The sequence below is a fragment of the Canis aureus genome, chromosome 26, assembly GCF_053574225.1.
Source record: "Canis aureus isolate CA01 chromosome 26, VMU_Caureus_v.1.0, whole genome shotgun sequence".
NCBI classification, from domain to species: domain Eukaryota; kingdom Metazoa; phylum Chordata; class Mammalia; order Carnivora; family Canidae; genus Canis; species Canis aureus.
Genome location: NC_135636.1, coordinates 38,611,659 through 38,637,313, shown reverse-complemented (window position 1 = coordinate 38,637,313; position 25,655 = coordinate 38,611,659). Strand labels below are relative to the sequence as shown.

The 25,655-nt window shown below is 45.7% G+C and overlaps 1 protein-coding gene across 2 annotated transcripts; it reads right to left on the bottom strand.

The window, feature by feature from the left end:
• Nucleotides 1-707: 707 nt before the first annotated feature.
• On the bottom strand, nucleotides 708-25,648 carry DNTTIP1 (deoxynucleotidyltransferase terminal interacting protein 1). Of its 2 annotated transcripts, XM_077873387.1 has the most exons (14): nucleotides 25,491-25,648; nucleotides 24,839-24,909; nucleotides 23,872-23,968; nucleotides 17,211-17,309; nucleotides 11,573-11,641; nucleotides 11,248-11,304; nucleotides 10,934-10,990; nucleotides 10,277-10,326; nucleotides 10,047-10,092; nucleotides 7,796-7,854; nucleotides 7,634-7,694; nucleotides 2,902-2,973; nucleotides 1,180-1,235; nucleotides 708-1,069 (listed from the first exon to the last, which is right to left on the bottom strand). In XM_077873387.1, exons 1-14 carry the CDS (start codon nucleotides 25,593-25,595, stop codon nucleotides 931-933), a joined length of 1,038 nt encoding a protein of 345 aa, XP_077729513.1. In that variant the 5' UTR covers nucleotides 25,596-25,648; the 3' UTR covers nucleotides 708-930. The 2 variants fall into 2 exon arrangements, with proteins under 2 accessions (XP_077729513.1, XP_077729514.1); XM_077873388.1 differs by lacking the exon at nucleotides 10,277-10,326 and having other exon boundaries at nucleotides 10,932-10,990; nucleotides 25,491-25,647.
• Nucleotides 25,649-25,655: the final 7 nt, after the last annotated feature.

Sequence of the window (25,655 nt, the reverse complement as noted above, 5' to 3'; positions counted from 1 at the left end):
TTCTGAAGGGCGATTGGCAGAAGAGGCTGTCATTAACTAACGACTCCGCGGCGGAGTGGTGGCCTTTGGAAAACGCCGACCATTAAAGGGCCAAGAAAAAGTCCACGTGGGCCGAACCCTTTCGGGTTAAACGCCTGGCTGGGGAGGGAGCGACCGGCGCGCCCAGCGGGATTCCCTACTTCCCGGCGGAAGGCAGCGTCTCCGGCCTGACGACATTGGTACCCTTCCCTCTCCCCGGAAACCCCTACGACACATCGTGACGTCCCGGACACCTCCGTAGGGTCCAGTGTTTGAAAACTCATGGGAGGGGAATGACGGCAAGAGCGGGAGACTGCGACAAACAGGCTCGTTCCCAGCGTTTGCTGTGTGACCTCGGGCACGGCATTTAGTATTTCAACGTGTAAAACGGGGGTAATAAAAGCCTCTCCGCGTTTTTCTTCTGGTCTGTCATCGACCTCCTGGTGCCAGCCATCACATCCTGCCACTTCTGTACCTTAGGGGATGAAGAAACAAGCCGAGAGCCAGGGAAGGTTGGCACGGTGCTCCGTGGTGTTCCCAGCTCCGTCTCAGAAGCAGAAATGCCCTGGGCAGGGGGACCTTACTGGGTCTACCTGTGATGGGGGAGGGATACCTGGTCCTTTTTTTCCTACACCCACTTCTAGATCCCTCGGTATGTTGGCCCCTACAACACAGACTGCACATCTAGCTCACTATTACAAACTGTTTAATTGTTTCTTAACCCGATAACTTTACAAACAGAACCACACGCCAGTCTGGGGGTGCTCTGTAGTGAGTCACTACAGACTAGCCCAGGCACAGCTTAATGCTGCTGAGATCCATCCAGGTGCAGTCCCAGCAGTGGCCTCCGCCACGTGGGTGCCAGGGCCTTGGAGGAGGGCTGCCAAGTGTAGCCAGGGGTCTTGGCTTCGGTCAGGTCTGTGGAGGCGCTTCAACAGCACGATGCTCGTTCTCTGTCCGTAGTGTCTCCATGTACTTTCGCATCTTCTCAACCATCCAGGAGGGCAGCACAAAGGATTTCAGCTCCTCCAACTTCAAGTCCAGGCATCCTCTGGAACAGACATTGAGGAGGGGTCAAAGCAAAGGAGGGTGTGGTCCCAGGGTCACCCCAAGGGGCTCCTGTGGGGGTGGGTGGGGCAGGGGACAGACAACCAGTTTTACCTATAGTCATCACTGGCTGCGAGGTCCCGGATGTCCTCCTCGATGAGGAGGTAGGCCTGGGGCAGAAGCAAAGAAGAGTGGTCATTGCCTCTGGTTCACTTCAACTCATTAACATTTGATTAAATGTGTGTTTAATGTAAGGGCTGGAAGGGAGGGGGGCATAATTCACAGTTTAGGAGGGGAGAGTAGTGAGTAGGGAGAGACTGTCTGGAGAATAGCTCCCTGAGTCAACCTTTCACTCAAATAGAAACTTTATGGATTAGGGAATGGGGACTGGTGTGACTTATTTATAGCCTTTTCCTCTTGAGCATGGGGCAGGGGGGGAGGATCAGAGGGAGAGGGAGAAGCAGGCTCCTCTGCTCCTGAGCAGAAGGCAGATGCTTAACTGACTGAGCCGCCCAGGCGCCCCCAGCCTCCTCCTCTTTTAAAAATGGACTCTGAGGTGGCATAAAGTGAAATGGTAAGAGAGTTATCAAAACACACAAGGGAACAGGGAATCAGGAGGAGGAAGCTGTATGTTAACTCTAGGAACTGAGATGATCTGGTTTTGAACTTGGCAAAAAGGGAAACAGGAGAAGCTGCACTGCTGTCTCTTCCTGGGCTGTACTGTCCAGGGGCCTGCAGCATGGCACTGGCACAACGCCACGGTCTGCAGTGGGAGAGAGCCTTCTCATAAGCTTACCACACAGGGGGTGTTGTTCATCACATGAGAAAGTCTTCTGTGGGAGACAGTTCTTTCTAGTCTTAGGGTCAGGGTTGTGTGTCCCCTGAGTAATCTGCCTTCATCTTATGAGGACTGTGAACTATGTAACCAATGAGATGTCCTTGAGAAGAGCCTACAGCTAAATTTGAGAAAACCCATGAAAGTATGCTAGTTTCCCAAGTCAGCAATGAAAAACACCCACCCATTTTAAAGCTAGTCTTGCTCATGGCTTTACATCCTATCTCCTTTTTCCCATCTATTTCTTACTTGTGTTATGTTGCATTTTATGTATCAGTGCTAAGTTCCCTGAAATCTCACACAGGGTGTAGGAATAAGTAGAGTAGTAAAACAGAAGAGAGCTTTCCTTGCCAGAAAGGAGATGGCACATTGGTTTGTCTGCAAGGCCACTGAATTCTAATAGGAACAGTCCCCATGGTGGGACCGAGTCCTCAGATGGGGCACATTGCATGTGATGGACAAAGCCCTGCCAGTTTTAGAACACAACAGTGATTTCCCCAAGGCTGTAGCTCAATAAGCTATGAACTGTTTAAGCAGAGTTGATTCTGGATGGGGCTGCTAGGCATGGCAAACATGTTCCACTGCATGTGCTAACTCCGACGGACAGGAGATACTGCCTGGAGCACTGTGTTGGGAGAAGATCCTACAGCTGTGTCTGGTGGAAGAGTTGTGATCCATGAGTGCAGTCTGACAATGGACCCACGAGGGAAAAGTAGTGTTACGTGTGTCATATACCTGCCATTCTTATGCACAGCTAATATAATCTGAATATGAGGGATGATGTATGAGGGAGTGAGGGACCGGTGTGTGGGAAGGGAATCCAGGGATTAAGTCTGGTCTTCAGCATGAAGGAATGGGCTCTCTCCACCTGACAAGTCTCCCTTTCCACATTTATCAGGACTTGAGAATCTCAGACATGGAGGGAAGCTGCCACCAATAGCTGAAGCCTTGGCCCCTGGGCTGGGTGGGTTTCTGACAGTGCACGCGTGAATGGTGCTTACCATCTTCCCCCCTGTTGCCCGCATGTGATGCTGCTCGGCCAGCCAGTGCTTGTCCTGGGGGTCAGCTGCATACTGTGAGGGATAAAGTCACAGATGTTAGCCTAGTGTGAGGAAGTTTCCTCATTTGGTCCCGGAACAGCTCTCACCAAGACCTCGGCCCAGCCTGGTGAATGCAGAGCACTTGCCAACCTCTTCACAGCAAGCGGAGCTGAGCCCAGGAGGCCAGGGGATAGCACCCAAATCCCAGAGGTTTAGCACATGTCTAATCTCTACCTCTTCCTTTCTCAAGCACTCTGGCAGCTGGTCAGACTGGTGACTATTATTCTAGAGCTCTATTCCTTTTCAAATAACCTGAGGTAGTTTACCACACATGTCAACTGTTATGGTGACCATATTTTCTGAAACAAAAATCAGGACAGGTCATGCTCTGGGGGAGGCAGATGCACTTAAAAGAACTTCGTTTTGGGGATCCCTGGGTGGCGCAGCGGTTTGGCGCCTGCCTTTGGCCCAGGGCGCGATCCTGGAGACCCGGGATTGAATCCCATGTCGGACTCCTGGTGCATGGAGCCTGCTTCTCCCTCTGCCTGTGTCTCTGCCTCTCTCTTTCTCTCTCTCTCACTGCGTGCCTATCATAAATAAATTAAAAAAAAAAAAAAAAAAAGAACTTCGTTTTGGGAGGGGGGTGGAACAAGATGGTGGAAGAGTAGAGTCCCCAAGTCACCTGTCCCCACCAACTTACCTAGATAACTTTCAAATCATCCTGAAAACCTACGAATTCAGCCTGAGAATTAAATAGCTGGAACACTACAGAGAGAAGAGTTCATGCTTCTAACAAGTACAACTCGTTTTTAGCCACTCTGCACTGAGCAAAATGACTAGAAAGAACTCCCCACAAAAGAAAGAATCAGAGCAACTCTCTCCCACAGAGTTACAGAATTTGGATTACAATTCAATGTCAGAAAACCAGTTCAGAAGCACAATTATAAAGCTACTGGTGGCTCTGGAAAAAAGCATAATGGATTCAAGAGACTTCATGACTGCAGAATTTAGATCTAATCAGGCCAAAATTAAAAATAAATTAAATGAGATGCAATCCAAACTGGAGGTCCTAACGACGAGGGTTAATGAGGTAGAAGAATGAGTGAGTAACATAGAAGACAAGTTGATGGCAAGGAAGGAAGCTGAGGAAAAAAGAGAAAAACAATTAAAAGATCACGAGGAGAGGTTAAGGAAAATAAATGACAGCCTCAGAAGGAAAAATTTACGTTTAATTGGGGTTCCAGAGGGCGCGAAAGGGACAGAGGACCAGAAAGTGTATCTGAACAAATCATAGCTGAGAACTTCCCTAACTTGGGAAGGGAAACAGGCATTCAGATCTAGGAGATAGAGAGATGTCCCCCCCTAAAATCAAGAACTTGGTTTTGGAATTAGGTTTAAATTCTGGTTCCTGCCTTTTGTTAGATGGTGTCAACCTGGACAGTAATTTCCTTGAAACTCGGCTTCTTCATCTGTGAAACAGACAGTATTAATATTTATCTTATCTGGGGCTTGTTAAGGATAAAGGAGATAGTGCATAAAAAATGGTAAAGATAGTATCTGACACACAGTAAGTGCTCAATAAAAGTTTTATAAAATAGGTAGAACATTTGAAATAGAGACAAAGCTGAGAAATCTGTATGGCTACTAGCCTTTGAGTTTATTTTTTTTTATTTTTTTTTAAATTTTTTTAAATTTTTATTTATTTACGATAGTCACAGAGAGAGAGAGAGAGGCAGAGACACAGGCAGAGGGAGAAGCAGGCTCCATGCACCGGGAGCCCGACGTGGGATTCGATCCCTGGTCTCCAGGATCGCGCCCTGGGCCAAAGGCAGGTGCCAAACCGCTGCGCCACCCAGGGATCCCTAGCCTTTGAGTTTAAATAATTATTTCACTTCCCAAGTAATATAAAAAAATTTGAAAGTATGCATTTTTTAAAAAATTTATTTTATTTATTTTTAAAAGATTTTATTTATTCATGAAAGACAGAGCGAGAGAGAGAGAGGCAGAGACACAGACAGAGGGAGAAGCAGGCTCCATGCAGGGAGCCCAATGTGGGACTCAATCCCGGGTCTCCAGGATCATACCCTGGGCTGTAGGCGGCGCCAAACTGCTGCGCCACCAGGGCTGCCCTCTTTTCTTCTTCTTCTTCTTCTTCTTTTTTTTTTTTTTAAGATTTTATTTATTTATTCATGAAAGACACAGAGAGAGAGGCAGAGACACAGGCAGAGAGAGAAGCAGGCTCCATGCAGGAAGCCTGATGTGGGATCACGCCCTGAGCCGAGCCAAAGGCAGACACTCAGCCGCTGAGCCACCCAGACACCCCAAAAGTATGCATTTTCTAACTCAGTTTCAATCTTATTTCCAGGGATTTCTGATTCCTGCAGAATCACCCACACATGTTCATATGAGATGTTTGGGACAGACAGCATTTTTTGTAATAGCAAAACTGCTGGAAAAACATAAATATCCACTAATAGGGGAGTATTGAAAAATTATGGAATATCTATGCTATGAATTCTTATTTGTTAGAAATAAAATGAGGGAGATTAAATTTAATAACATGGACAAATCTCTAAGTGGTCAGCTTTATAGTAGTCAGCTTACTTTTTCTATAAAGGGCCAGCTAGTAAATATTTTAGGTTTTGCTGGCCATATACATCTTTGTCACATATCCTTCATTTTAATTTTTATTATTGTTTTTAAAGATTTTATTAAAAATATTTTATTTATTTGAGAGAGAGAGAGAGTGCACACAGAGGCAGAATGAGAGAAAGAAGCAGACTCCCCCTTGAGCAGGGAGCCTGATGCGGGGCTCAATCCCAGAATCTTGGGATCATGACCTAAGCTGAAGGGAGATGCTTAACTGACTGAGTCACCCAGGTGCCCCAAGGTTTTATTTTTAAGTAACTTCTACACCCAACATAGGCCTTGAACTTACAACCCCAAGATCAAGAGTGCTCCACCAACTGAGCCAGCCAGGCACTCCCACTTTAAGTTTTTAAAATCACTTTTTTTGTCTTAGATTTTATATATTCATGAGAGAGAGAGAGAGAGAGAGAGAGAAAGAGAGAAAGAGAGAGGCAGAGACCCAGGCAGAGGGAGAAGCAGGATCCATGCAAGGAGCCCGATGTGGGACTTGATCCCGGATCCAGGATGGGGATGGGGTAACTGGGTGACAAGCATTAAGGAGGCACGTGATGTAATGAGCACTGGGTGTTATATACAACTAATGAATCACTGAACTCTATCTCTGAAACTAATAATACACTATATGTTAACTAAACAATTAAAAAAAAAAAAAAAAGAAAAAGAAATGTGAAGCCACTTGCCCAAGGTCATACAGCTGCTAAGTAGTGGAACCAGGACTGAAACCATGGTCTTAACCACTATGCTCCTGGAATTCCAAGGAGGTCCCAGAGCACATACACTGGGGGGGAACGATGCAGGAAGGGTTTTAGAAGAGGTGGATCTTGCAGAAGGGGCAGAGAGGGGAGGAAGGTCATCAGAGGGAATAGCAGGAGTTGAAGACACTTGAAGGAAAATGAAGTAGCACGTAGGCCACAGTGTCTAGGTGCTGAGGATCTCAGGGTGTAAGACTGAAGAAGTAGAAGCAGCAGGTCTGCCCTTCAAAGAATCTTAACTTGCACAGAATGTATTGGACAGAGCTGTAATTCTGGAACTCCAAGCCTTAGGTATACATGCAAAAATGCATATCTTGAACACACATGCACTATTTTTCCAATATATTTGGATACTTTTGTGATTAAAAAAACACAAATTCGGGCAGCCCGGGTGGCTCAGCGGTTTAGCACCGCCTTCAGACAAGGGCCCGATCCTGGGGACCCGGGATCAAGCCCCACATCGGCCTCCCTGCATGGAGCCTGCTTCTCCCTCTGCCTATGTCTCTGCCTCTCTCTGTGTTTCTCATGAATAAATAAATAAAATCTTAAAAAAAAAAACAAAAAACCCACTTCATTGAAGAGGGTAACTGATATCATGTTCCCTATTATTTTCTAAATAGTAGAGACCAAAGTACCTCTCTTTGAGAAGGGTTAGAACTGCTGCTTGAATAAGGTAATGGTTAAGAGCTCAGGCTTTGCTGAAGACAGACCAAGACTGAGTCTACTCACCATGTACTGGCTGAAAACTTTGGGCAAGTCATTTAGCCTTTTGTGTGTGTGTGTGTGTGTGTGTGTGTGTGTGTGTGTGTGTGTTTTAATTTGTAAAACAATAACAGCCATCCCTATTTTACAGGATAGCTCCCAGAGGTAATGCAAGTGCAGCAGGTGAAATGCTGTTTGGTCTGCAACAAGCACATAAGGAAAGTAGTTGTTCTTTTTTTAGATTTTATTCATTTGAGAGAGAGTGAGAGCATAAGCCTGGTGAGGGGCAGAGGGAGCAGCAGACTTCCTGCTGAGCAGGGAGCCTGATACTGGTCTTGGTCCTGGGATCTGGGATCATGACCTGACCTGAAGGCAGATGCTTAACTGCCTGAGACACCCAGGAAAGTAGTTGTTATTGAGGGGCAGAGGTGTTCATTAAATTACAAGAGGTGAAGGTTAAGGGCAGAGGGGTAACTGGAACCCAGAAGTCCTGACTCCCAGATCAGTATTTGTTCCCAGAATCTCTGTGCCCTCCAGAACTCCCAACACGCACACTGCAATGGCCTGCCTGCCTCCCAGCTTTCACTTACCTTAAAAAGGTGCGGGTGCTTGATGTAGATTCTCCCTCTGGTGCCCCCCATCCCCAGGGCCCTGAAAAGGAATGGAGGAGTGGTAAGGATTCCAGCAGCTACAGTCCTATGGGTGAGCCCCTGGGGTGCCCCCTCCCTCAGTGCCAAAGCTCTTAAACTTACTTGTTGGCTCGAGATCCCAACACAAAGGTGGTAGATTCATTCAGCCGGGCTGGGTCCCACTATGCAAAAGACAGAGATTGATGAGGATGAGGCTGACCTGGTGGGCAGGATAGAAATACTCTTCTCCTGCCTTCTCCTACCACCATCCATCCTCATCTACTATTCCAAACCGCTGATTCAAGAAACCAAGTACTGACAATAAAGACGTAAGATATAGTCTCTGGTCTGGGGCCGCAGACGTAATGTATAACCTTTTTTTTTTTTTTAAGATTGTATTTATTCATTCATGAGAGCCAGAGAGAGCCAGAGACATAGGCAGAGGGAGAAGCAGGCTTCTTGAGGGAAGCCTGATGTGGAACTCAATCCTGAGACCCTGGGATCATGACCCGAGCCAAAGGCAGATGCTCAACTACTGAGCCATCCAGGTGCCCTGTATATATAATTATACCAGCATGAGACAGGTGGGGATATAGGTGTTGGATGTGAAGGATGCCATGGGGGAGGGCAATAGGAAGGTTCCCTTATAGAGCAAATTCCCAAGTTAATTGTGGAAGGGCAGATGGGAGGAAGAAAGACCAATATAGGATGAATGGCAGGAAGTGAGAGTGGACTTGGCATGCTGGAGAAACCACAAGCAATTCTGTGCAGCTATAAGGCGAGAGAGCACAGATTAGGGAGTGGTAACAGATGAGATTGGAGAGGGGCAGTGAGGGGCTAGGCCTGGGTGTGCTGCTTTTAGGGGTTTGCATTTTATTTATTCTGTAGGCCCTGGGGAGTCACTGAGGTTTCCCAACAGGGAGAGCCAGATTTGCTTGAAAGACAGCTCACTCACCCACAATGTGGCTAATGGATTCAAAGTGGCAAGATGACAGGCAGTGAGTGGTTTAGAGGCTGCTGTACTAAAGGTTTCTGAAAGAAGATGAGGGTTTGAGCTCTGACAGCAATAAGGATGACAACAAGGGAAGAGAAGCTGTGATCTATTGTGAAGCAGAATCAACCAGGACCTGAGTGGACGTAGACGGAATGAGGGGAAGAGGGAAAGATGACTAAAGTCAAGAATGTCAAAGAGGGTCTCGGAAGAAAGATTCTGACTGTAACTTCGGATAGGCTGAGTTTGAAGTGCTAGGGAAATTCCAGGCAGGGAAGCCTAGCAGACAGCAGGAGACAAATTTTATTATTATTTTTTATTTTTTTAAAGATTTTATTTATGAAAGCAGAGAGAGAGAGAGAGAAAGGCAGAGACACAGGCAGAGGGAGAAGCAGGCTCCATGCAGGGAGCCTGATGTGGGACTTGATCCAGGTCTCCAGGATCAGGCTCTGGACTGAAGTGCTAAACCGCTGAGCCACCAGGCTGCCCCAGGAGACAAATTTTAAACAAGAGACATGTGCAACAAAGAGGTATGGCAGCTTTGCACACTCAGGTCCCTGAGATCCTAAGAGTGAATGAGATCATTCATAGCAACTTTAGAAGCAGGAGTGGGCCAGTGAGACAATTCTGAGGAATGCCCACTACATGGATCGCTGCTGAAGAAGAACTCACGAGAGAGAGAAGGAATGTCTGGAGAAAAACAGAAAGGTCAGGGAAATGTATGATCTTTGGCTCTAAAGGAGAGTTTAAGACGAAAGGCATGGTCACCAGGTAAGAGCAGAGAGGGCCAGTAACCCCGAAGGTGGAGCATTTCTACTGGGATAGTCTCAACCAGGCACGTGGAACTTTCACCTACCTTACTAGGCTTCCATATGTGATTTTACCTGAAGAGAAGATTCTATTGCTAAAAGAGCTTGCCAACAATCATTCTGGAGGCAACAGAGGCTAATGGTTACGAGCAAAGGCTCTGGTGGCAATGGAACTTGGCTTTGAGACTTGGCTTGACCATTTGGCAGCTTGTGACTCTGAGCAGGTCTCTAAGCTTTAATATAAGAGCAGGTCTCTAAGCCTTAATTTAAGATAACAACACTTAATACACTACACCACAACAGAGTAACAATATATCTCGTAAGATTGTTATAAAGATTAAATGAGATGACATACAAAAGATTTAGGGCAGGGTCTGTCATATATTAAGCACCCCTAGTTCCAATCCCAGTTTAAGATCTTCTGGGAGGCCAGCAGGGTTGCAGGTGCCGGGTGGGGGTTGGGGAATAGGTTCAGTGGCTCTGGAATGGCGTGCACACATCCCTCATGGTGGGTCCAGGGCCTTGACTGGGTCTCTCTGGGACAGTGGTCACTGCCGTGCTTATATAATCATACCTTGGGGCCTTCTCGGCGAATTGGTTCACAGGACTTTGGTTTCCATCTGATTGGAAGGAAAGAAGAAAGGTGACTCCTCCGAGGTGAGGCCTAGGGCTGGACCAAGCCTGCTGGTGGTGGTGGGAGTTCCTCACACACTCTTGCTTTGGCCCTGGTGGTCTTTCCTCCTTGTAACCCATTGGAGGAGGTATGAAGACAAAATGCCATTCTAGGATTGGCTCTGGGATTACCTAGCCATGCAGGCAGGTCCAGGAAGCTCTCTGAGCTGTCGTTTCCTCCTCTGTGAAAAGGAAGGAACAACAGCAACTGTCCCTCCTCCTGTGTTTGTGAGACTCAGAGCTGCTTCAAGGGGGGGACCCAGTCATGATGTGACGGCCTCACTGCTCTGTCTCTTAAGCCAGTGGTTTCAGACTGTCCCTGCTGCTCCCAACCAGACCGGTGTGGCTTTCTCGATCAGACTTCCACATAAAGTTTTATTTGAAAAAACTATTCCGTTGCTTCAAAAACCATTGTAATACTATTTTGCTCATTAGCTTGGTTGACCTTGGATAAAAATTCTGTTTCCCGATTTACAAAATTAATTACACCTTCCCTAGAGGGTGGTTGCAAGGATTAAAAGATAATGTACGGTGTTTAGAGCAGTTATGCAATGTTAGAAACAGCTCTGGTATTTAATCAAGCTGGGCTGAACAGTTCTGGGGCAAAAGCAGGATAAAATAGTGTCCTCTTCTTGCTGCCTTCTTTGCCCATCCCTCAAACCAGACTAACCCTCCTCCATGGCGACTCAAATAGCTGGATCTGATTTCAGCAGGTGAGGAACTCTGGCCTCTCTCCCTCCAGGCCCACCCTCGCCCCACTCTCAACACACTGCTGCCCCCTACTCACACCATGCCAGCGGCTGCCCGGTCATTCGACAGCATATGTCCAGGAGGCCGTCCTTTCCTCTGCCAGAAAGAACAGCCGTCAGAGGCCTGACCCTGTGGGAAGCCCCAGCCCACCACACTGGCAGGCCCAGGGTCATTTGTTGGAGATGGCCTTCCAAAGAGACCAAATGATGCTTGAGAGCAAACAGGGAGAGTTCACAGTCTCCAGGGGTCATACTTCTCATGCTAGAAAGGCCCCACATGTGTGGAAAAAGCCCTCTACCTTCTTCTGGAGTTGTAGGGCTTTTTCTCAGGCAGAAAATATGGAGATGAGTTACCTTTTTGGGAACAGGGCTTCCTCGATGGGCACATTCCTCTTCTGTCTGTCGGCCACGCTGAAGAAAAATAGAAGGGAGGGGTCAGTGGAGAGTCAGTGCCTGGGAGCGGCAGGTCCCTGGGGGCTGGAGAAGACAGAGTCCTGGACTGTACACTCAGGCCCCTCCCTGGGCTGGGCCTCGGAAGCTCTCCCAGCATGATGCCATTTGGACCTGGTCCTACGAATGAGTAATCTGTGGAAGCTCCCCGGGTCCACAGAGTTCATCTGCCTCCCAGCTGCATCGGTCTCCCCCTCTAACACCCCAGACACAGACAAGTGATTCTGACCTTTATCCCTGGAAGCTCATGGGCCAATCTGGGTATTACTTTTTCTCCATCTGAAAACAGGAGTTTAGCCTGAAGGGAAAAGACCAAGTGTTAACAGTCACTATTTTGGTGGGTAATAGCTGGGTTAAAACTCCAAACTGGGTTGAAATGTTTTCATGGTCAGTAAAAGGCACCCCAAGATGTGCATATATGTAGATATGTTTTTTTTTTTTTAAACCTTAAGTACAGTTGACCCTTGAACAATATGGGTTTGCACTGCACAGGCCCACTTATATTTTTTTCAATTAAATAAAAACAGTACAATACTACAAATGTATTTTCTCTTCCTTATGATTTTCTTAGTAACATTTTCTTTTCTCTAGTTTATTTTACTATAAGAATACAATCTGTAAAACATATACAAAATAGGTGTTAATCAACTGTTGATATTATTGGTCAAGTTTCTGGTCAACATAAATCATTAGTAGTTTTTTGGAGTCAAAAGTTTATATGGGGGAGTGCCTGGCTGGCTCAGCTGGTAGAGCATGTGGCACTTCCCTGGTTTTCCTCCTACTTGCCTGGCCATTCTCTGTTGGCTTTCTTTGGTGGCTTATCATCCTCAATGTGGTTCATTCTGTCTTCTTCCATTTGGTACTCTATCTGCTCTCATCATGCTCACAGCTTCAATTAACATCAATAAATTGATGACGCCCATATTTTAAAAAAATGTGTGTACAGTTGACACACAATGTTGACTATGATTTTTTCTCTTGAGCTGTGGCCTCTCCTTTGAGCTCCAGATTCATATAACAGTCTTCCTGGTGTCTGTTGTGTGGAGGTCCCAAATTTGCTAAGTCCAATACTGGGTTCATGAACCTTCTCCAAACATTGCAGTGAAGAGTGTACAAGCCTCTGTGTGAAATTATGTGCATGTTTTGCAGTAATTCATACTGTCTGCCTAACCAGACTGTAGGTTTTAGAAGAATAGGAACCCTGTGTGGTCCTTTGCCATTTGTTCCTTCATTTTCTCCTTCATTCATGCATGCAGTCATTTAGCACACACTCAGTGTCCACACATTCAGTCATATTCTAGGACTGGGCATACCGCAGTGAACCAGTGAACTCTTGTAAAGCTCAAGCTTTCAGCAGAGGTGGGGGTGGAAAGGGAAACAGAAAATAAATTCATCAATAAGTAAGGTGATAGAGATTACCTGAAGGTGGGGAAGGAGATGGGGGGGCTACTTTATTTATTTTAAAAAAGATTTTACTTATTTATTTTAGAGACACAGAAAGAGAGCATGAGCGGTGGGGAGGGGTATAGGGAGAGGGAGAATCAGATTCCCTGCTGAGCAGGGAGCCTGACTTGGGGCTCAATCCCAGGACTCAGAGATCATGACCTGAGCCAAAGGCAGACCTTAGCTGATGAGCCACCTAGGTGTCCCTGGGGAGCTACTATAGATGGAGTGGCCAAGGAAGGCCTTTCTGATGAGGCAATATTTGAGCTAAATCTGAAGAAAAGGAGGCAGCTATTGAAAGAGTTAAGGACAGAACAGCAAGTGCAAAGACCCTGAGCTTGGTGTAAATGGAGAAGCAGAAAGGATTCCAGTACAGCTAGAAGACAGCCAATGAGGGAGTAATGGGATGGGATGAGTTAAAGAAACGGGCAGGAGCCAGTCCAGGTAGGGCTCTGGTGATCACGTTGAGATATCAGGGTTTTATTCTGCTTGCAGTGGGAAGTCACTGGGTTTTAAAGAGGAGAGGAACACACTCTGGTTCATCTTTAAAAGGATAGGTCTGCCTGCTGTGAGAATGGATGGGGAGAAGGCAAGAATGGAAGCATCTCAGGGCTGATACACACATCTGGGAATTAACAGCAGTTAAACTGGTTTAAAGTGTCAGGACTGGAGGGAATCAGCTAGAACGAGAGTGAACCACAGAAGAGAAGACGAGCTGGTCCAGGAAGCCAAGGATGAGTGGATGTAAAGTCAAGGCACTGGAAGTGAGAAAGGAGTGTTCCAAGAAACATGAAATGATCCCTGTGACAAATGCCACCAAGAAGTTGGGTAAACTGAGGATAGTTAGGGTCCACAGGATTTGAAAACATGGAGGTTACTGATCATCCTGATATAAAAGAGGGGTTTCAGTGAAGTGGTGGGGACTGAACAAAATGAGCAAAAGAATGAACAGGAGGTGACAAAGTGGAACCAGCAATAGCCACCTTCCCCAAAGTTGAGCTGTCAAAGGGAACAGAGACAGTGTGGCAGCTAAAGGAGACCATGGGTTCAAGAGTGGAATTTCTCCTCATTGTATTCCTAGTGCCCAGTGAATGAATGCATGTGTACAAAAATATACAGAGGGAAATTAAAAAAAAAAATGTACTAAAACGTTAATAGAAGTTATTGCTGGTAAGGAGATTATTAGAAATCTTAGTTTTCTTCCTTATGATTTATATTGTCTAATTTTATTTTTATTTATTTATTTTAAAAAAGATTTTATTTATTTATTCATGAGAGAGACAGAAAGAGAGAGGCAGAGACATAGGCAGAGAAGCAGGCTCCATGCAGGGAGCCAGATGCGGGACTCAATCCCGGGACTCCAGGATCATGCCCTGAGCTGAAGGCAGACACTCAACCACTGAGCTATCCAGGCATCCCTATGTTGTCTAATCTTAATATAAACCAGCAGCAGGTAACATTTATTGAGTCTTTGTTACTGATCTAAATGCTTTAAGAGTATTACCACAGGTCCCAGGTCCCTCTCTTTCTCTCTGCGTCTTTCATAAATAAAACCTTAAAAAAACAAACAAAACAAAACAAAACAAAACAAAACAAAACAATCCTATATATCCATTTTGCAGATGAGAAAACTGAGATTTAGTAAGGTGAGGTAACTCACCTCAAGTCATACAGCTAGTCAGTGGTAAAGTCAGGACTCCTATCTGGACAGTGCAAATCAAGAGAAAGCCTGCATTCTTAACTATCATGCCACATTTTTCTTTTTTCTTTCTTCTTCTTCTTTTTTTTTTAAAAAATATTTTATTTATTCATGAGAGACAGAGAGAGAGAAGCAGAAACACAGGAAGAGGGAGAGGCAGGCTCCTTGCAGGGAGCCCCATTTGGGACTCGATCCCAGGACCCTGGGTTCACGCCCTGAGCCCAAGGCAGACACTCAACTGCAAGCCATCCAGGAGCCCCATGCCACATTTTTCTTAACAGATGTATATTACTTGATTAAAATGAACAAACAAAAACAACTACCATGCAAACAAAAAATGCAAGGCAAAGGGTTACAGAATAGATTAGCCATTTCTCCCTAAGAAATTGCCAGAAAGGGGTAGCTAAGGAGATTAGGGAGCATGACTGAGATGGCCAATGATGTGGTGCTTCAAGTGCAAACAAGCAAATCAAGCCTTAACCCAAACAAAAACCCCTCTCTAATTGTCTCATGTCCAGTCTGAAGAATCTCTTCATGCAACAAGAAGTTCTGTATGCAGTTTAGACAAGGGGACCCCAAAGAACTTCCAAGTATCCTGGGCAACCTAAAGCCAGGCTCTGTTGTGAGGCAGTTGTGTATTATAATTATGAATAGAACTTCCAAGTATTTAATATCTAGCAGGTTCTGTGTTGTATGCACCCACACTGTGCTGGTAGTAGATGTGTATTTATTTTCTCATTTAATCCTCAAAGCAAACCACTGGGATTCCTACTCTCAATTTTAGGGATAAGGAAACTGAGGAACAGAAAGGTCAAAAAAGACTTGTTTGAAGTTTCTTGATTTGTCTGGTTTCCAGCTGGACTTTGGGCTTTCTACTTTCCTGTGTTCCAATTCCTGTGCTCTGATCACCCATTGTCTCTGTTCCACACTCCAGCTTCCCAGTCATATCAAAACTGGCAAGGGGGACTGCGCACGAGGTAGTTGCAGGGACTCAGGAGACTGTAAAGGTGTACCCATCCATGATCTGGGAGTACAGATCATGCCCAGTTCACTTTAATATTGTCTTTCATGGAGACTCCTGAAGAGTTTCATACATTTCCCTTCCAATCTCTAGGGCAGATTCCCAAACCAATCTCCTTATGGCCACCAGAGTGAGCTTTCTTTTCTCTTTTCTTTTCTTCTTTCTTTCTTAGATTTTATTTATTTATTTATTCAAGAAAGACAGAGAGAGAGAGAGGCAGACACAGGCAGAGGGAGAAGCAGGTTCCATGCAGTCCCGATGCAGGACTCGATCCCGGGACCCCAGGATCACGCCCTGGACCAAAGGCAGGTGCCAAACTGCTGAGCCACCCAGGGATCCCCCAGAGTGAGCTTTCAAAATGCAAATCTCAGTAGGTAGCTCTTTTGCTTAAAACTCTACACCTATCATTTGGCTTGATTTGTCTCTGCTTACCTTTCCAACCTTACCATGTATCATTCTCTCTCCACTTTCTGAAACTAGTAACCTTGGCTTCTTTGTGTCTCTTGGATGGACTCTGCTTTCTTTTGCCCCCAAGCTCTGAACCTTTTAGTGTACTCTTCATTGCCTCATATGCTGAGAGCATTTAGAACAGTTCCTAATTACAGATCTATTGTACAATTAACGGAGCAACGTCAGGAATCTGGGGGTAAAGACTATGTCTGTTTTGACAGCGCTGTTGGGGCCTGGCACAGAAATGGCACACAGGAAGCTCTCAGTATATATTAGCTGGAGAGGTAAAAAACTCAAGAAAGCATTCTGGGATGCGGTTGAGACTGAAGGTTTATCAATTTAATTTTGATTCAATTCAAACTTATAAGACCATTAACAAACTGCCATGTTTTATCATCAGCAGATGTTATAAATGACTGTAACATACTACAGTCCCAGAGTGAAGTAATGAGTTGGCCTCCTACGAGTCTGGTTAGCTTAAATGTAAGACCATGAGAAACAGATGAGCTTTTATTGTACTAATGATATAGTTCCGCCCTCTCCAAAGCTGAGGCGCAGGCCCTGGTCTTGCTCATTTCTGAGGCTGTGCCTGAGCAGGCTGGCCAGCCTACCTTCCAGAAGACATTACTCTCTCTCTCCTGAGAATCACCCTCTTAGGACTAAGCTCAAACCAGTCTGTGGCTCTGAGTGTGAAGAAATTTCCATCTCTAACAGCTAGTGGTTTCACAGTCAAGTACAGAATCTGGGTGATGCTGACAATTCCTATTAATAAGAACAGCTGACAGCGCAAACAGGTTCACTTCTGTTTTGGGAACATGGGCATTTTTAGACCTGATGTCATGCCTCCTGAGCACAGCCCATGAGGCAGGGAGGCAGAAAGGGTGACAGGCCCCACAGTACCAAAAGGGGCTATGACTACTTGGAGAGTGAAGTCACCACTTGCAGAGGTGAGAGAGTCCCCAGCTATTCTACCTCTGGCTTGTTCTGAGCCACAGTTTCTTCATCTGGACACTAGGGATTAAAATATGCCTTCTGGGAAGCCAATGAACTAAAGCGTGTGAAAGCATCTATCCTGGCACCTGGCACAGAGTAGCCACTTCCCTTCTATCAGCAACAGCTCCAGGTCCTCTCTGGAGGTTAGTGGCTTGTCAGACATCTCCCAAAATATCATAGAAGTGACTACACTTCTTAGCAAAGCCCTGAGGACTAAGCCCAGGCCTACATCTCTGCATCTCTTGTCCCTTCAGGTCTCACCTGCTCCAGGCAGCTCCGACAGGCCTCCTGGATCAGCTGCTCTGCGTCCACTTCTTCCCCAACATTGTCTCTGACATTCAGTGCTGCCTTCTGGAAGAACTAGGGAGAAGTGCAACAGAAGACAATGTCAGAAGATCTGCTAATTTTCAACAACTTGAAGGAAACTGATTATGAAAGAGAAGCTTTTATCTTACTCTCATACAGAAGGGAAAAGCGATTATGAATGTGGCTTTCACATCAGACAGATTTAGAGTTCAATCCTAGGCTGTACTTTATCCTGTCTTAAGGAGGGTAATGATCATCGAAGTGCCCAGAGTCTGGTCATTACAGCATTAATGTTAAAAGTGTGGTGACATTATGGATGATTTCTTTCTTTTTTTGCTTATCTATAGTCTCTCAATTTTTACAATATATCTGTATTAGTTCTGCAGAAGAGAGAAGAATGACAGTGCCTGTAGTGAACAACCCAGGGCAAGCCAGAAGAGTCTGAGAGCAGAAGGTCCTCCCTGAATTCTGAGTTTGCCCAATTGGGACTGGCAGCATGAGACTTGGTCAGAGTCCATGGACACCAGCAGTCTCAATTAGCAGGGGAAGGTAAAGGGACAAGGTTCCTCCACTGGGGATGAGGGAGAGCTGGAGCCTGAAAACACTGAGGAAGAGGTGATGGGAGGTCCCAAGTGGAGGCACTTGGAAACACATTCATAATAAGAGTCCGAGTAGTGTCTTTAGAAGACAATGTCATACAGAAAAATTCTGCACCTATAACCACTGCTCCTATTATGGGAGACAACTATGGGGATGTATTTTCTTTAAAAAATTTTAAGTAGGCTCCATACCCCCCAACCTGGGGCTTGAACTCATGACCCTGAGATTAAGAGTTCCATGCGTGGGGTCCCTGGTTGAGCAGGCCGACTCTTGATTTCAGCTCAGGTCATGATCTCAGGGTTGTGAGATTGAGATCCACACAAGGTTTCATGCTCAGTGGGAAGTCTGCTTCTTTCCCTCCCTCTGACCTCCCTCCATTCACATTCTCATAAATCAATCAATCAATCAATCAATCTTAAAAAAAGAGAGAAGAAAAAAAGAGTTGTATGCTGTACTGCCTGAGCCAGCTACTCCCCAAGGGGATGTACTTTTATTTTATTTTTTAATTAATTAATTAATTAATTAATTTATTTATGATAGTCAGAGAGAGAGAGAGAGAGAGAGAGAGAGAGAGGGGCAGAGACATAGGCAGAGGGAGAAGCAGGCTCCATGCACTGGGAGCCCGACGCGGGATTCAATCCAGTGTCTCCAGGATCGTGCCCTGGGCCAAAGGCAGGCGCCAAACCGCTGCGCCACCCAGGGATCCCTGTACTTTCATTTTATATTTAGCAAGGTCAAATGCCTGCTATCGTTAATGTCCAACCAAGGAGAAGAACAAGAAGGTTTGGATTAGAAACCTCACAAATTCTTCAGGCCAAATTAAACAAATGGTCAGATGAAATTTCATTTCATTTCATTCATTTAAAGATTATATTCATTTATTCATGAGACACACAAAGAGAAGCAGAGACATAGGCAGAGGGAGAAGCAGGCTCCGTGCAGGAAGCCCGATGTAGGACTCGATCCTGGAACTCCAGGATCATGCCCTGAGCTGAATGCAGGCGCTTAACCACTGAGCCACCCAGGCATCCCATGAATTTCATTTTAAAAGAAAAACCCTAATGAAAAAAATAAAACAAACAAAAATAAAACAAATCCCTAAGAACTAAAGATTAATACTAGTGTTCAATATTGATTACTGGGTAAGTGGGTAAGTGAAAGCTAGCTAAAACAATCTGGATTCTTCACAGCCAGCCTGTGAGGTGGGAAGTGTAATGAACATACAGGGGGTGACTGTAAGCAATCTCTGAACCTAAGAATGAAATCTGGTCCCACAGAAGGCATTTGCAAATGCTGCTGGGAGAAAAACAAAATTGTACAAGCTTCTGGACAGAAATTTTCTTGAAAGAAGATGTTTTCCGTTCCTTTTTTAAGAAAAAAAATTTTATTCATTTATTTGAAAGAGAGCATGCGCATGTGTGCACATACACATGAGTGGGGTGGAGGGTGAGAGGGAGAAGCAGACTTCCCACTGAGTAGGGAGCCAGACTCAGGGCTTAATCCCAGGACCGAGATCATGATGTGAGCTGAAGTCAGATGATTAATGGACTGAGCGACTCAGATGCCCTTGTTTTCCTTTCTATCCACCAATTCATCTCTAGAAATCTATCCCCCAGAGAGACTCTCACAAGTGAATGAACATGTGCTCTCCAAATGTTCAGTGTAGCACTATTTGTAATAGAGAAAAACTGAAAATAATCCAAATGTTCTTGAGACTATAGAATTAAATTGTGGTACCTCTATACAATAGGGTACTCTGCAACTGTTACAAACAAATCAGGCTGATGGGGTACCTGGCTGGCTCAGTCAGTAGAGCACATGACTTTTGCTCTCATGGTTGTGAGTTTAAGCCCCAAGTTGGGCCTAGAGATTACTTTAAAAAAAAAAAAAAGAAAAAAGAAAAAAAAGAACCATGATCTAGAAACATGACCAAATTATATCATTTTTTTTTTAAATTTATGATAGTCATACAGAGAGAGAGAGAGAGAGAGAGAGAGGCAGAGACACAGGCAGAGGGAGAAGCAGGCTCCATGCACAGGGATCCCGACGTGGGATTCGATCCCGGGTCTCTAGGATCGCGCCCTGGGCCAAAGGCAGGCGCCAAACCGCTGCGCCACCCAGGGATCCCCCAAATTATATCATTAAATGAAAACATTGAGCTGCAGAACAGTGTGTGTAAAATAATGCCATGTACTTTTTGAACGTGTGCACACGTACCTGCCCATAAATAAATATAGGAGACCTATGGTCACTGTTAATAGTTTGGTATCTCTAGGAAGTTTTAGTGACTTTAGGTTTTTACTTTTTAAAATATCTTTTTTTTTTTTTTTTAATTTTTATTTATTTACTTATGATAGTCACAGAGAGAGAGAGAGGCAGAGACACAGGCAGAGGGAGAAGCAGGCTCCATGCATCGGGAGCCTGATATGGGATTCGATCCCGGGTCTCCAGGATCGCACCCTGGGCCAAAGGCAGGCGCCAAACCGCTGCGCCACCCAGGGATCCCATTTTTTAAAATATCTGTATTATTTTCCCCAATATTTTATGAAAAATTTCAAACATCAAGTTGAATTATTCCATCAGTGAACACTAACATCTACCATGTTGAGTCTATAACATTTTACCGTATGTTATCACATATCTATTTACTCATGCCTTCGTCCATTCATCAATCTATTTTATAAGATATATTAGAATATTAAAAAAATAGGGATGCATTTAATAATTGCAGAAATAAAGCAATAATGATGAATAATGTCTTAGATGAGATCAGCCATACCTAGAAGTTATTATCCTAACCATTTTTAAGACATTGGATACTTGAAATTTGGGGACAATGTCAAACAAAGTGATCAGAGGAGGTCAGTCAGCAGTGTGAACTTACCTGAAGTGAGGATATAATCTTTTCAGCCTCTTGTCTGAAAACAAGGGTGATGAAGAGGTATCCTGACAGATTATATTAAGAAGGGAGCCCAGAGTTAAAAATTGTGTCTATCCAGCATTTGTCCAGGAGAGAAAGTTGTTGAATTATGGTATCTGCTATTGGGAAGCAATAAGGAGAGGGCTTTGGAGGCAGGCAATCCTGGACTGAATCTTGGCCTAGTCTTTTCCTAGCAGCTTAAACTCTTTACTTCTGCATATGTAAAGGTGAGGTAGGAGAATACATGGTGCAGTCTAGAATATGCAATAATTAGGGGTAGCAGTAACAGGGTATACAGCAAAGTATGGCTGGGATCTGATTATAGCAAGCCCTATGTGCCATGTTAAGGAATCTGGGTTTTATCTAGAAGGTAATGGAAAGTCACCAAGGGATTTTTTTTTAAAGATTTTATTTGAGAGAGAGAGAGAGAGCGCGCGCGCGCACGCAAGCATGAGTAGGGGGAGGGACAGAGGAAGAGGGAGAAACAGGGCTCCTGAGCAGGGAGCAGGGATCCTGACATGCGGCTCAATCCCAGGACCCAGAGACCATGACCTGAGCTGAAGGCAGGTGCCTAACTGACTGAGCCACCCAGGTGCCCACCAAGGGATTTTATTTTATTTATTTGTTTTTTTAAAGATTTTATTTATTTATGATAGACATAGAGAGAGAGAGAGAGAGGCAGAGTCACAGGCAGAGGGAGAGGCAGTCTCCATGCCAGGAGCCCAACGTGGGACTCGATCCTGGGACTACAGGATCGCACCCTGGGCCAAAGGCAGGCGCTACATTGCTAAGCCACCCAGGGATCCCCAAGGGATTTTTTTTTTTTAATTTATTTATGATAGTCACAGAGAGAGAAAGAGAGAGAGGCAGAGACACAGGCAGAGGGAGAAGCAGGCTCCATGCACCGGGAGCCCGATGTGGGATTCGATCCCGGGTCTCCAGGATCGCGCCCTGGGCCAAAGGCAGGCGCCAAACCGCTGCGCCACCCAGGGATCCCTTTTTTTTTTTTTTTTTTTTTTAAATTTTTTTTTTTTATTTACCCAAGGGATTTTAAATAGAGGAGTGACACCCTTATATTTACACTTTAGAGGTCACTGGCAGCTGTATGGATGCAGGGGAAGAAGAGCAGCAGTTGGAAATTGTAGTAGGAGCCTTGAACCAAGGCAGAGGTGAGGAAGAAGAAAGGTATGCAAGACAGATTGTGAAGTGGAATGTACAGGACTCTGGGTGGAGAAGGTGAAGGAAAGGCAGAGCCCTAGGTTTCTGGTTTCTAAGTGAATGTAGTCCAATTCAAACTTCACGTGTCCAAAACTGAGCTCCTGATTCCCCCTGCCTGTTCCTGTTTTCCTCATATCAAGTCAGTGGCAACGTTGTTGTTATAGCTGCCCTGGACAGATAACTTGCATGATTACCTTAGTTGTTCTTTTACCCTGCACATCTGAATCATCAGCAATACCTTTGTCTTATTTATTTTTTATTTAAAGATTTTTATCTATTTGACAGAGAGAAAGAAGAGAGTGAGCACAAGTGAAGGGAGAGGCAGGAAGAAGCAGACTCCCCACTGAGCAGGGAGCCTGATGAAGGGCTTAAGCCGAGAACCCTAAGACCACGACCTGAGCCAAAGGCAGACACTTAACTGACTGAACCTCCCACACCCCTTTAAAATACACATGGAATGGGATTCTTTCCCAATACCCTTACTGCTAACACTCAAGCCACTATCCTCTCAAGCCTCCTAACTGATTCTCCTGCAGGTGATTCACATCAGTCAGACTGACCCTTTAAAAATGTTTAGATCAGGGCAGCCCTGGTGGCTCAGTGGTTTAGCGCCACCTTTGGCGGGGCATAATCCTGGGGACCCGGGATCAGGTCCCACGTTGGGCTCCCTGCATGGAGCCTGCTTCTCCCTCTGCCTGTGTCTCTGCCTCTCTCTCTCTGTGTCTCTCATGAATAAATAAAATCTATAAAAAATATTAAAAAAATGTTTAGATAAAAAAAAAAAAGTTTAGATCCAGTGCTCTGCCCAAAAGTCTAAAAGGGCCTCTATTTTACTCAGAGTAAACCCCAATATCCTTACCATGGCCTCAAAGGTTCTGCATGAACTGGGCCCCTATTTTCTTTGATTACCTCTCCTATTCTCCTCCTGGCTCAGTCTGCTCTAGCCACACTGGAGACTTTTTTTTTTTTTTTTTTTTTTTTGACTTTTTTTTTTTTTAAAGATTTTATGTATTCATTCATTAGAGAGAGAGAGAGAGGCAGAGACACAGGCAGAGGGAGAAGCAGGCTCCACACAGGGAGCCCGACATGGGACTTGATCCCAGGTCTCCAGGATCCCACCCTGGGCTGAAGGTGGCACTAAACCGCTGAGCCACTGGGGCTGCCCGAGACTTTGTTGCTTTGAGTGTCCAAGCACACTCCTGCCTCAGGGTGTCTGCTCTTGTTCCCTCTGCCTGGGGAGTTTTCCCGATGTGTCCACACAGCTTGTTTTTCTCTCCCTTTATTCAGGTGTCTGCTCACATGTGGCTTTCCTGGACACAATCTATGAAACAGCACTACTGTTCCCCACTGGTTACTCTCTCCCCCTTCTCTCTGGCATTTCCTAGCATAGTACTTATTTGTTTAAAGAGGGCAGAGACACTGTTCATTTTGTTTGCTGCTGCATCCTCAGTGCCTGCTATAATGGTGGGTGCTCAGTACATGCTTCTTGAATGAATAAACAAACATAAGAGGAAGAGGTTTAGGAAGAAAGAGTTCAGCTCTGGACATGCTGTTTCAAGCATCTAGGGGACAATCAGGTAGAGTCATGTGGAAGTTTATTTATAGGCCTAGAAAGGAATTTTAAATAATAATAATGTTGATCCTGTTAAACAAATAAGAAAGACACTTGTTTGTAACATGGTGCAGAGCACATTAAACTTAAATTATTTTATCCTCATAATAGCTTGGCGAAAGAGGTATTCAAATTACCTCTAAAGAGGGCGAAAAAAGTTCTCAGGGATTCAGAATTGGAAAACCTGACTCATCTGTTTGTACCAAAAAGAGCGAGGGGGATTGTAATGTAGGAAAGGTCTGCCCTTGCATCTCTGTACCTCTCACCTTCATATACTTGTTGAAGACCGTCTGGATCTCCTCGTTGATGCTAGGCTGCAGGACAGCTCGAAGGAGGTCCATGGAAATGGCAGGATCTGTGAAACTGCATTCAGGAGGGAGACACAGTCAGGGGTCATGTCCCAAACATATCTTTCCTAGTCTGCCCAGCCAATTATTGACACAGGCTCCTTTAATAACAGTAATAGCTTCTATTGAAAACAAGCTATGTGCCCAGGTTCTGTGCAAATGAAACATATGTATGGCTTTATTCCATTTTCATAAGAACCCTACAAAATAAGTATTATTTTTTAAAGTGTTTTATGAAATACAAAGTCTATACACTTTTTTTTTTTCATTTTAACAAATAGTTTTAGTGAACATCCACTTAATCACTACTCAGGTCAAGAAATTTAATCAGGATCCCATGGGTCCATTGTGCTCTCTCCCTTCACTGAGATAAATACTACTATTAGCCTCACTTCTTTCTTTAAAAAAATAAAAAAAAAATTTTATTTATTCATGAGACACACATAGAAAGAGGCAGACACAGGCAGAAGGAGAAGCAGGCTCCATGCAGGGAGCCCGATGCAGGACTCCATCCCTGGACTGAGAGCATGCCCTGAGCTGAAGACAGACGCTCAACCACTGTGCCACCCAGGTGCCCCAGCCCCACTTTTTTCTAAACCTCTATGCTATTTTGCCTCTTTAGAGCCCTCAACCACAGAGCGAGTGAGTGTTAGGATCTTAGGCACTGCTGAATTCATGATTCCTCCTATTTTGTACAAGAGTTCAGAGGTGGCAATGATTCAACCAAGGTCACATCCAGAGTGACAAAAGCCGAGTCTCCTTTTTCCTAGTCCATTGCTCCTTCTAACAGCTGCTGATCTCTCTTCAGCTCTGTGTAGTGGGGACCCCAAGGGTGCCATCCAAGCCAATCAATGCCGGGGAGGTCAATACTCAGGCCCAGCCTTACCTTGTTGTCATCTGTGAGCGGCGGCCCCTTCGCTGCACCTGCCTGTGCTTTATCATTATGTTCCAAGGGTTCTGTGGGGACCAAGGGAACAGATGTCACCGAGGCTTGTGACACTAGGGTACAGGTGGACGGTGAGTATGAAGTTAAACGTGGACACCTCTGCTTCTCAGGTACTGTCAGCATCTCTCCCACCCTCGGGTAGGCGGGAGGGCAGCGGTTGAAAGGTCCTGCCGGGGTGGAGGAACTGAAGTTTCCTGCCTGGAAAAGTCCCAACCCCACCCTTTCTGGGATGGGAGGGGGAAGGGAACCAGTGTTTACCGAGGGACCACTCTGGGGCTGCTAGGGTGCTGGGCGCTCTGCTCGCCTTTACACCCCATCCCCGTAACAACTTTACGAGGCAGGCACCAATCCTCTCCATTTTACAGAAGAGGAAACTGGAGCTCAGAGGTGACAGGACCGGCTCACATCGCCTAGCCTGGAGGGCGGCACCAGAATTTGAATCCGGGTGGTCGGACTGCGAAAACGCCACCGCCCTGGGCAGCACCAGCCGCCGCGTTCTCTCGCCCGCGGGCCAGGGTCCCGGGAGCCCGAGGCCCAGCCGGCCCGAGCCCAGCCCCAGCCCCGGCCCCGGCCTTCCCGGGGGCGCCCTCACCGTGAGTACCAGCTGCCCCGCTGCGCCCGCGTCGCCCAGCTCGGAGCCGCCCCGCTCTGCCCCGCCGGGTCCCCGCGGCTGCTCGGCGTCGCCAGTGGCCCCCATGGCTCCCCCGGCGCCCCCCAACCTCAGCCCGACTCTGCCACCGGCCGGAAAGTGGCCCTG

Coding starts and splice junctions, on each gene's coding strand:
- DNTTIP1 (XM_077873387.1), bottom strand. CDS start 25,595: ATGGGGGCCACTGGCGACGCCGAGCAGCCGCGGGGACCCGGCGGGGCA. Junction 7,695..7,795: donor TTGGGATCTCGAGCCAACAA/GTAAGTTTAAGA, acceptor ATTCCTTTTCAG/GGCCCTGGGGATGGGGGGCA. Junction 1,070..1,179: donor GCAGCCAGTGATGACTATAG/GTAAAACTGGTT, acceptor TGTCTGTTCCAG/AGGATGCCTGGACTTGAAGT.